The sequence below is a fragment of the Cyclopterus lumpus genome, chromosome 18 (assembly GCF_009769545.1).
Source record: "Cyclopterus lumpus isolate fCycLum1 chromosome 18, fCycLum1.pri, whole genome shotgun sequence".
Classification (NCBI taxonomy): domain Eukaryota; kingdom Metazoa; phylum Chordata; class Actinopteri; order Perciformes; family Cyclopteridae; genus Cyclopterus; species Cyclopterus lumpus.
This window is the reverse complement of record NC_046983.1, coordinates 4,534,370-4,546,100: the sequence shown is the minus strand read 5'-3', so window position 1 is coordinate 4,546,100 and position 11,731 is coordinate 4,534,370. Positions and strand designations below refer to the sequence as shown.

General features: G+C 43.4%; 2 protein-coding genes across 4 annotated transcripts in view; one reads left to right on the top strand and one right to left on the bottom strand.

Annotated features, from left to right (window-relative positions):
- Positions 1–646, top strand: part of capn1 (calpain 1) — an 18,471-nt gene extending 17,825 nt beyond the window's left edge. For all 3 annotated transcript variants that reach the window (XM_034557335.1, XM_034557336.1, XM_034557337.1), the window contains one exon: positions 1–646. This exon is cut by the window's left edge and continues 1,162 nt beyond it. The gene's annotated coding sequence lies outside the window, so the exon portion shown is untranslated.
- Positions 647–703: 57 nt separating this feature from the next.
- Positions 704–3,848, bottom strand: pnp5a (purine nucleoside phosphorylase 5a). The gene is made up of 6 exons (XM_034557339.1): positions 3,594–3,848; positions 2,684–2,853; positions 2,478–2,581; positions 2,064–2,239; positions 1,545–1,735; positions 704–1,420 (listed from the first exon to the last, which is right to left on the bottom strand). The coding sequence occupies exons 1-6, from the start codon at positions 3,614–3,616 to the stop codon at positions 1,203–1,205; spliced, it is 882 nt and encodes a 293-aa protein (XP_034413230.1). The 5' UTR covers positions 3,617–3,848; the 3' UTR covers positions 704–1,202.
- Positions 3,849–11,731: the final 7,883 nt, after the last annotated feature.

The following is an 11,731-nucleotide window of genomic DNA, read 5'->3' as shown; positions in this document are numbered from 1 at the left end:
CACGATACTTCTGCATGGCTACGTTCATCCTGATGGAGTCCACCAAGAGTTAATGTACTTGAGGACAATCCTGCAGAACGCTCAGAGATCCGTTTTACGTTTACATCTCGTGCCAAAACTTTTTCCGCTCTCACCTCGTGGAGCTTCACGGGCTCCTGAGGCGCATTTCTTTAATCCTGGTTATCTTAACTCTTACGCATGGCTCTTTTTACTACTTTCGGGAGAAGGGAAACTTATTATGCAAGATGGATGGATATGATGTGAGCATGCGGTGTGAAATGTGATTTATTGTCTGCCTGCCTGATTTGTGTTCGACCCAGCAAGGTGTTTATTTTGTATTCCGACATAACGCGTGTAACTTTTTGGAGTGTTATAATGTTCTTATCAAAAAAAAGTGTTTTTTTTTTTTTTTTGTAAATGGGAGAACACTTAATTTACAAACATTTAAAAAAAAAAAAAAGTCACATCCGACCCCCTCCACTTGATGTATATGAATATGCCAGCATTCGCGTCTCCATGTCTTAATGCTGCCGTAACGTTACGCAATGTTTACAACGGGGCACATTCAGGGGCCCCTTGGGATCCAGTCGTCATGCCGACGCAATCTGTAAAATACTTTGCAAATAAACCCGCCGGATTTCACGAGTCTCTGAATTAATTTTTCCAATTTTCTGACGTTCCCGAAAAGAACACAAGCGTGATGTAGTAATAAATAATACTTTATTTTTTTTTTTTTTTTTTTAGTAACAAAAAAGCAAGCACAGCAAAATACATTAAGTCCACTAATGTACACACTTCAACAGCATCGTAACGTTGAGAACTTTACAGCTTTTTTCGCTCATTGTTAAGTTAAAAATCGACGACATTTACACAATCCGATCACAAGTTTTAAGTTAGGACAATGATAAAATGTTTAGAATGATACAAAAACAACGCGTTTTCTTCGGCAGAGGAATGTGAGACGTCACAAGAAGCGGAAAACAACGCTTGTGTAAATCTTAAGTGAGATTCTTTCGGAGGACCGCTCTATTATAATAATATTAATAACGCATTTTATACATGAAGCACTTTTCATTCAAGAAGAATCTAATATCATCATCTTTCGGCCCTGATAATAAACTAACTGGGGCCACGACAGCGTTCGATATACATAAACCACATTCAGTACATAAAGTCCTCCTAAGCTCCGCCTCCTGACGTAGCTAGACGTAGTTGTTGTTGTGCTCGATCTTGGTCACCATGGTGGACACCAGCCGCTCCAGCTGCTCCGCTCGCTGCTTGCCCATCTGAAGGACCTCCTCGTGGTTGGCCTTCTCCTCGCTGTCGTAGTCCATCACCGCCTGGTTGGTGATCAACGAGAGGGCGAAGACGCGCATGCCGCAGTGGCGTGCGATGATCACCTCGTGCACCGTGCTCATGCCTGGCGAGGGAAAAAAAAAATTATAATTATGAAACATCGTGGGATGATGATAAAAAAAAAGGTAATAAAAAATAAATAAATTCTGAACAATTGCTCTTGAAGTTCAATAAGCCAAACAACCCACCGACGGCGTCGGCGCCCAGTTTGTGCAGCATGCGGGACTCGGCGATGGTCTCGAACGAGGGTCCGCCCAGCACGCAGTAGACGCCCTCCCTCAGGAAGTCTCCGTAGCCGAGCTCCTGGCCCACGTCCGCGGCCATCTGCTGCAGCTCCCGGTCGTAGGCGTCGGACATGCAGGGGAACCGCACGCCGAACCTGCGAGAGGAGGACGGAGAGGGACAAATGGGGGGGGGGGGGGGGGGGGGGGGAGTGGTGATGAAGGTCAGGTTCAACAGGCCGAGTTAAAACGACGAAAACGAACACGTTGTTCTACACGCCTCGTTTTAAAATCTCCCCTTCTCGGCCCGATTTAACCTTCGGCTCTTAAATTAAATGATGCGCTCCTCACCGCCGCCAGGACGCCATGATTGATTTGCTCGAGACCATCGGTCAGGTGACTTCGCTGAGTGCGTTTTTTTGAGCTCTCTATAAATGTCTCTCTATAATATAACCGCTTCGGCCCGGTGCCGGAAACCCGTCCTACCTCTCGTCGTTGGGTCCGGACAGCGGATTGTTGCCGGCGAAGCCCGGCATGTTGAGGTGGTCTTTGATGATCATGATGTCTCCCTCTTTGAAGTCCTGATTCAGGCCTCCGGCGGCGTTGGTCAGCATCACCGTCTCCACCCCGAGCAGCTTGAAGATGCGGATGGGCAGTGTAATCTAGAAACACACACACACACACACACACACCGTATATAAATATAGATATCATATAAACATTCCGAGGGGAAAAACGATTACAGCATTTCTTGAAGGCCACATATTTCACGTCAATTTTCTCCCCGGTTCAAGGGTGTAAATGCACTTCATTGCAACACACACACACACACACACACACACACACACACACACACACACACACACACACACACACACACACACACACACACACACACACCTTCTGGATTGGGTATCCCTCATACAAGTGGAAGCGCCCCTGCATGCAAACACACGGCCTCCCTTTCAAGGTGCCGAACACCAGCCGACCCGCGTGTCCGTGCACTGCAGGACAAAAACAAACAAACACACAAACAAACAAACAACCGGTCAGTGAATGTGAACCGTAGATGGGAAACTCAGAGGTGCGTTGTGGTTAAAACTCACCAGTGCTCTGTGGGAAGTTGGGGATGTTTTTGTAGTTGAAGGCTACCTGGTCCTTCAGCATGTCAGCCAGCCCTCCGAGCCCCGAGCCGCACACGATGCCCACAGTGGGTCGGACGTCCGTCTGGGCCATCAGCCAATCGGCTGTGGCCTTACAGTCCTCGTAGCTGTAGCTGGATGACATGAAAAGATGGTCTGGGGTCAGGTCGACTGCGATGAAATGTCAGCTCCTCTCAGCGTCCTCATTGAACCTCCGCCTTGCCTCCTGATTCATTACGTATCATGTGATGGGTGGTCAATATAATCACATTACGGGGAATAACAGGCTTTTTTTTTCTTCTGGGCAGGCGGCCTGATCTGAGAGCTGCTGCTAATTAAGATATGACTCGAAGACAAACACACACACGCACACACTCTCTCTTTTCGATTGCACACACTAATTCCTTCAATTTGACAATTTGTGTAATTCCTCTCATGTGACAAAGTGCCTTCACCCCCCCCCCCACTGGAGCGCGGAGCAATGGCTACACAAGGCGGTGCTATAAATAAACATGCTGTGAAAAGGCCGGCCCTGCAGTGCTTTATTAACACCTACTGCCACGGGACAGACCATAATACAACACTACGAATACTATTATCATGTAAACATGTGCTATAAAGTATTATAAAGTGTAAAAGATACCGTTTAATACCATGTAGGACTCCCACAGGAATACATGTATAGCTTTTCATTCAAACCTGTGCTGCCCACTGAGCATGTGCTCTTTTCTTTAAGGGGGGGGGGGGGGTGGGGGGCTTTCTCCAAACATTCCCATGCATATCTCTTCCCCACAGCCTCGACCTGCCCATGAAGGGGCCATGTGTAGAGCCGCATGGGAAGGAAGAGGACAGCTGGTTGTTTAAGAGTACTCACCCTGTGTTTGCCTCTGGAAACATTGCAAAGTGTCGACGGGGAAGAGAGACGTGTGAATGTGCACCTTTTTTCTTTATTCTCGCACAAGAAATCAAGTTCCAAAGAGGCGAAAACGTTGAATCGGAGTCCAGCTATAAATAAAAAAATAAATAAATAGAGAGAAAAAGTTTGTTAAAAAAGTTACTATTTAGTTTCTTTCTGTTTTTGGAGTCCTGTTAAAGTCTTCAGCTCTCGTCTGTGGAGAAAAGGCTCCGTCACCGGTTTTATTATAGGCACACAGACCCCCCCCCCCCCCCACCCCCCCTCCCCCTCTCCCCTCCCTCTGCTGCTCAATATGACGCATGTGGATGCTGCAGCCTCATTGGCTGGGACTACACACCTTCAAAATAGCATGCGACTTAAACAAGGAAACGTGTGTGTGTGTGTGTGCGTGTGTGTGTGTGTGTCCCATTCAATCTCCATTCCCAGCAGCAGCGTCCACGTCCTGCTGTCCACTGTTATTGTCAACAGGAAACGGTTGCGACGCCACATCAAAGGCTTTCTGTATCGATCAACTCTATATTGATATGGGTATTATCCCAGATATGAGATGCATTCTAAGCATGACTCGGGTTTACATTTTTTTGAACGCCACATGTCCGATGTGTTGCATGTCATTGTTGCTTTATTTTTCTCTATTCTGTTATTCTATTATGCTATATTATATTGTGTTATTATTTATTCTTCACTACACGTGTCTGACGTGTTGTATTCAACGTACTCTGCGTTCAACAAAATATTAGGACGCTTCGCTATGGATTAAGCCATTTTTTATTTTATATTAAACCAACCAGCATGCATGCAGTAGTAATAATGAGCTAGACAACATGCGTAGGCCTTGCAGGTGATGTGCGTGTGCTGTCAATCACTTTGAACTCGACGTGTCTGGAACAGAGCTGTAAAAATGTCAAGTAACCTTGTTGTTTTCTGGCTTTCGGCAAGTAAATCGCTTTAAAATGGTCAACATTGAACAAAAAGACAAACTGCATTCACTGACTGTGATGTGATGGATACACGCTGTATACAAACTGCATCGACGCTCGACACCAATATCTTTGGTACCTTTTTTGTGAAGTGTTTAAGACATTTTGTCGTTGGATTGCATCATGATGTGTGTGTGTTTTTTTATTGACACACCTTGTTTTAAACCACGTGTGTGTTGTAAATGAAGAAGATTACAACCCAGAAGTCACAAATAAACATTCCTTTGATTTGCTCATTTATGGCTCCACATAGTAGTCACAGGGTATTTTTCCAGTCGTACACACACACACACACACACACACACACACACACACACACGAGGATTGTCACCTGGTCTGAGTGTCCCGTAATCGATGCCACACATAAATGTGAAACGGCGCGAGGTGTTCGGCCGCGATGGACACACATTAGGAAGCGAAGGAATTCCTAATGTGATCCTTTACTTCAAGTATCAATATCACAGGACCAAGAAAAGTAGTCCTTCCCTTTTTAGTACAGAATGGCTCTTTTATGTGACTTTTTGTATTAACGTGTAAGCAGCACTGTAATGTCAGCTGATCATAGGGGAATTTAGCTATTTTATATCAATCAATCAAACTTTTATTTCAGACTCGAGGTCCAGATAGTACAAAACATAAATAGAATAAAATACATACAAAATTAACAAGTAAAATATGACGATCATGTTGTGTTTCTTCAATAAGATATATGAAAAATACACACACACACACACACACATACATATATATATATATATATATATATACAAATGACTATCTCCACCAGGAGAATCATGCCATCAGGGGTGGCTTCATGCTCGAGGTTTCAAACTCCTGAAACCACGCTCACTACCCTCAACCTGCCCCCAACGGAGGTGGCTAATGATAACACAGCTGACGGTGTGTTTGGCTAACCGCTAACCGCTAAAATCTAACAGCTAACAGCTAACAGCCGACAGACTACCATGGCACACACTGCCGAGCACCTCGCTGCATCTCCGCCGCTGCTCCGCAGTCATATGACTTGGTTAATTTAACAGGATGACATGGTTTATGTGTCAGTTAAAAATGACTCCAAGCCAGAATTTATATGAATGCATAAATAATGCCGTAACGTGTTTAAATAATTAAAGCATATGATCAATGTGCTCGAGGCAATGTGACTTATCTGTGTAATCGATTACAAGCTGCTGCCCAGTACAGAGATGTTCTAATCTCAGTGGGACATAATAATCAGGATAGGGCATTACTGAGTGAAACCCAGTTCAGGGCGTAGAATTCTCTGTAAATTTGGTTTGATGTCCAGAAACATTTTTGCTGTAATGCCAAGCTCTGTGACCGATCTCCAATTTGGTATATTTGTAATTTCTAACAACATTCTGGTTCATATTTCAACGATAGGCCTCTGGGGCAGTCCATAGCCTTCAAGATCTGTATGTTAGAAAGGGATTACTTTCATTCCAGAAGTTTAAAGAGTGTTATTCTCTCATCCACTACGCACTTGGGTTTACCTTGGGGCATCCTCTAATTGATTGGTATCTATGGGGTCAGATCAGTCTCAATAATTGCAAATGCACACAGAGAGACTTACAAATGCAAACACAACGATTCACAAATGCACACAGAAGGATTCACAGATATGTTCGATTTACAAGAAGACCATCATACACTCGTGGTTCTCTCCTGATCGATGAGGCAATGGCTGAGTCATCGTCGGGGTGTTGCTCTCATAGAAAGATCATTCGCTGTGGTAGGTTGTGCTCAACAATGTTTACGTGACACGCTCAGTAAAAAGTATTAATCATTATCATTTTACTTTTTCCCAGCTTTACCAAACTATGACCCCAAAACCGAGGTACGTACCGAACGGTGGATTTTGTGTGCTCGCTCACCCCGACGCGACACCACAGCTTGAAAATATAAGAAGAAAATATGTGGAAACGTTGCTGCACACCCCACTGGCCACCGACAGAGATTACATAACACCCCGCCCCTTTTTTACCAACACAAGAATCATATGATTCCTCCAAAGAAACAACCGTAAAACACATCTACGGAAGGTCATTACGCAATTCACAAGCCAATTATTGAACCTTGCCTTGGTTTACATCTGCAGGACTACACAGGTAAATACAGACCCCAGAGGGTCCCAACAGAGGCTTGTCAACACCAGCCAAAACACGGAGAGCCTTCATCACAACACACGACCTGACATCGTTGGACCTTGAATTGTTGTTCAGCCGTCAGCATCGGTGTGTATCATGGCTTCTTCTGAGGTCAACCACCCCTCTGTTTGGGTTCTGTCGTCCTCCTATGTTCTTTCTAAGGACGTCTGATAAGGCGGTGGCAGTCGTTGACCTCTTCACCCCTCCCCTCGGTTACAGCTAACACGCCTATGACTCAGCCAATGAGTGGGGACCATTCGGCTGCAGCAGGACAGCCCACCTGCTTCTCGGTTTTCACAGACGAACTGTACTGTCAATACAAATGTGCGGAAAGATTCTCCCAATGTAGACGCTGACGGCACCGCCATTGTACTTGCTGAATACCATAGAAATATTATAAAAAAAGAAGAGTTTTGAACAGTTTGCTGTAGTCATTTGACTAGTTCAAAAGAATTTGGTGATTGTCGTACATTTTTAATGGTTACAATTGTCACGGAAATGATGTCATCCCACTCTGACAGCGACGGACAAGACACAAATCTCTTACAGTGTTGTCACACTTTTAACGCTAAAGCTGCGTTCACACCAAAAGCGTTGCGAACGCTTTACTTGCAACGCTTTACTCGCAACGCTTCACTCGCAACGCTTCACTCGCGTGACTATTTGTGGTTGATTTGCGTCATTCACTTCATTCGCGCCTTAGAGGGGGCGTGGCTTATCTCCGTGGCTTTACAGTTATCATTTCCGCCATCCACCACGGAAGAAATAACCGCTAGTTCTGCTTTATACTTGTTGTGGACATCCCACAAACGTCGGAACATCAAACGCCCTCGCGTTTGGGTTCATAACATCACCCGCGGGCTCACACAGCTCGGTGACTTTGACCGACTGCGTCTGGATGACTGCCCCTTCCAGCGCTACTAGAGCAGCAGCAGCCAGTTGGATTCACCGACGGCACGACATCAGTGATGAAAAAATTCGCAACCATTCGCGTCTGTGCATTTTACTTTGCACGGGATCAACTCGCAGCGCTTTTGGTGTGAACGCAGCATAAGAGTAAGATACAGGACAAGGGTCAGGTTGAAATGTGTCCCCCTGATGGGAAGCTGCTCTCTCTCTTTAAACCTTGGATATAGGTCACCCCCCTCTTTGTAAAGTCCATCGGCCTTCTGGTCATGATTTCATTGTACTTGATCACAGGAAATTTCCCTCACACAGCAACACGTCAGTGGGACTGTTGAGTACGTCACACATGTTGCCCCGCCGCAGAGTCACAGAACCGATTCCACAGTTGATTTGAGACGCGGCCGAGGTCTTGAGGGACTCCGCCGTGGATGTGGGATGCATGAGTGACGCGCGGTGAGTCTGCGACTCTCCGCAAGTCGATTCATGCGAAGGTTTTTGTCCAAAAGCAGCCATCTCCCTGTATATGGGTCCATCCCTTGTTGTTGCCTTTTTGCCCCAGTGTGACAATAACATCACGATAGAGACAGTGATTACGCAACTGTTTTGACCCTGAGAAGAGCAGCGTGGTCTTTTGGGTGCACGGTGACATGAGACATTTAATAACGCCCAACACGGATACAGTTTCCACTCTCTTTTCTTTCCCTCTGCGGCAGATTTTCTTATCTTTTACTTTGCTGTTTGCTTTTTAAGTGCTGATTAAAAAAAATGACACACAGTGCAGTGCATTTAAGGTTGTACAAATATAGACATTTGATGACACAGAAAAGACCTAACTTATCCTTTTGCATGGCCTTCACACTTTTACAGCGCGATACAGAATTGTTTGTTCTGCACCTAGTCGCCACAACAAACCTACCTAACGTGTATATTAAATATTGATCCTATGACACAGCATATGTGTAAAAGAAAAGAGAGATATTTCCACACACAGCACTGAAGACATGCATTAGTACATCAAACACACATTGCTTCCTGCACGCCTACTTTTCTTTGTTTGTTACAATGTATCACTTACATATGCCCCAGCTGATTTCAGTGAGTGTTACTGCACAGCCGAAGGTCACTGATTACACAGTTCAACACACACACTTACACTAGATGAATTGTAGCAGCCCTAATTTAACAGGCCAGGCTATCTTCACGTTCAAATCCTTGTGAGTTTAACCAAAGTGTGGTCATCCAAAGAGATAAAACATGTTTGATGTACTGATAAAAGACAGAAGAAGCACACCTGTATAGATGCATTGCTTACTTACATGAATGTCAGACTTTGACACCTGTAGCAGTAAAAAATGGACATAGGACTTTACGTAAAGTTATAATTGCTTGGTCTCCTGGTATCATTAGTGCAATAAAACACATGTTACGTAACACTGAAGTGCTTACATTTATTACTGAGTGCCAAATACCACCATTTTAACAACGGAGTAATAACTTAAATAATAAAATAATAAATGCTTATTAAAATGTTTATTATTTTGTTTGTCAAAACAAATGCGACTGAACGTCATCATAAAAAAAAAAAGATCTGAAATGAACAGCGTTTATGTTTGTTGATTTAAGAAATGAAGGTAAATTAATTGATATCTTTTTTTTATTTTTTAAATGAGGTCACAAAATCGTTGGCGTAAGATAATTCTGCATGTACATTTTATGGGAAAGGCAAAAATGTCATAACTCGTTTAAACTTGTTTAAATTAGATAATTAACTTAATTGAGTAAAGAAATCTATGCGGATCTATGGCAGATCTTTGATCTTGGGTGAAAAACATGAACAAAAAGTGTGCTCTTTAGATATTTTTTAAGTAGTAAGGGTAATATGTTTTACATAACCTGCAGATGGCTTATCTCAATAAAGATAGCCCTGGGAAAACAACCATCTAACCAAAGGCTGGATACAAATAAAAGGTTGGGTTTCTACATTGACAGTGATTATGGCATGGCGCATTTATGGTGAAAGATTCAGAAGACTTAATCTTCGGCTTACTCGTGAGTACCGTACGAGTGCCAAACCAATGACCCACTAATAATGTTGGTTTGTAGGTGTACACACAGTCATGTGTGTGGTCAGAGTTATGTAACAGACAGACATGACCTGTGTGTCCATTCCGAGGGTCGTTATCAGCTGTGTTGCTTCCAGCTGTGATCAGATGAAGCAATGTAGGTGAGCGAGGAAGCCAAAGCTGGGAAGCAACCTAATGGAGATCTAGAACGTGTCTTACTAGGGAATAAATACGTATATACAGTACTGCAATAAACTGTAATAAAAGAAAATAGTCATGGACATAATCGGAACTTAACAATATAAGACTATGTCATCAGCATAGAGATGTAAGCTTCTGGTGCCTCAGTGTGACACAAAGAGTTTTATGTAGAAGGTGAAATGAAATGGACCCAGGATAGATCCTTGGGGAACTCCAGTTGCTCAGTTTTTTCCTATTGTTATTGTTTTTGGCTATGATGTCAGAGAAGAAGGACTGCCTTGCATTTCTAAGTGCCAAATTATAATTGCGAAGTCTCTCTCTATAGACACCACAGGGAACCTGGAGATTAGTTTTCCGACTATTCTGACCAGCGTGGCACTCCTCCAAGGGGATCTTTTCTTACCAGAGACCACCTTCTCTTTAGTCGGTGCAATGGCATCAATAACATTTTTTACTTTAGAATTGAAGCCGTCCACAAGCTCAATCTGTCCTTGTTGGACTTTCGCTCTGTCTGTCAGTTGTTGACTGTCCGTTCACTCCACCTGCATGTATGTCTTTTGTTGTTGTTTACCTGTCTGTGGTTATATATTTAATTTACTCTGTATGCTTTCATGTTTTGTGTCTCTGACATGGATGTTTTTATTCTGTCCATTTTAACATAGTTCTCCCTTGTTTTATTTTTGCTTGTTTGTACATTGTATATGTAATCTTATGTTTTTAGGTTTGTTTCATAACATCTGCCTCTTGGGACTACAGATGAAAAATAGCCTCTTGGCTAACTCTGGCACATTTACAGACATGTTTATATTAATGTGCACTGTCCCTAATAAACACATAAACAAGAGTGGGCTGGTGTTTACGGAATAAACAGTTCACTGGTGTTTTCAGTGATGCAACGCTTTGTCGCAACCTCGGTTTGGACATTTGTGTGCAGGGAGATTGCACTAAAAAACCCACAGAAATGATCGGATGGTGCAACATCCGTCACAGCAACCTTGGAAATGTTCAGACCTTTGGTGAGGGTTAGGTCTAGAGTGTGACCCTTGTGGCTGCTGGGACCTGTTTCATGCTGAGTCAGATCATAGTTATCAAGGACACCCCATATAAACACATGTCATTATATCTCTTGACACACACTATTTTCAGCTTTTCATTATTTAATTTGGGGCCTGTCTGCATGTCACATGAGCGGAAATTGAGTTTTTTAGTCACAAGGATGACATTTTATTTTCTTCATACAGCTTATAATCAAATACAAATCTCCCAATCAAGTCTTAGGAACAATTATATATATATATATATATATATATATATATATATACATCCTGCATTGCTGGCTCCCTGCCATGAACTCTGGTTTTTTTTAATAGGAAGTTGGATGTCTGTACCTCTGCTGAGTGTGTGTGTGTTACAGACAACCACCAGATGGCGTGAGATATTAATGCAGACTTTTATCTTGGTTTACAATGACAAATTGTCAACAATAAAAGACACACAAGCAGAACGTATTGGATACAGTGTGTCTCATTAATGCAAAGCACGAGCAGCCAGGTATGAACGTCACTCATTTTCATCATCTCTCTTGTCCATTTTTAGGAGGTGTGGTCCCTGCAGAAGCGCGGGAACGTCTTCTGAGAGGCAACAGGTTGTAGTTAATGATGTCATCGCGCTCGGTGAACTCCTCTTCTTCTATGGTGGACAAAGTTCTGCCTTCAGATCTGCTTCTCCGTCTCTTCCCGGACGTTCTCTGCAAAAACGGGATGATCACAACCCAGCTATCT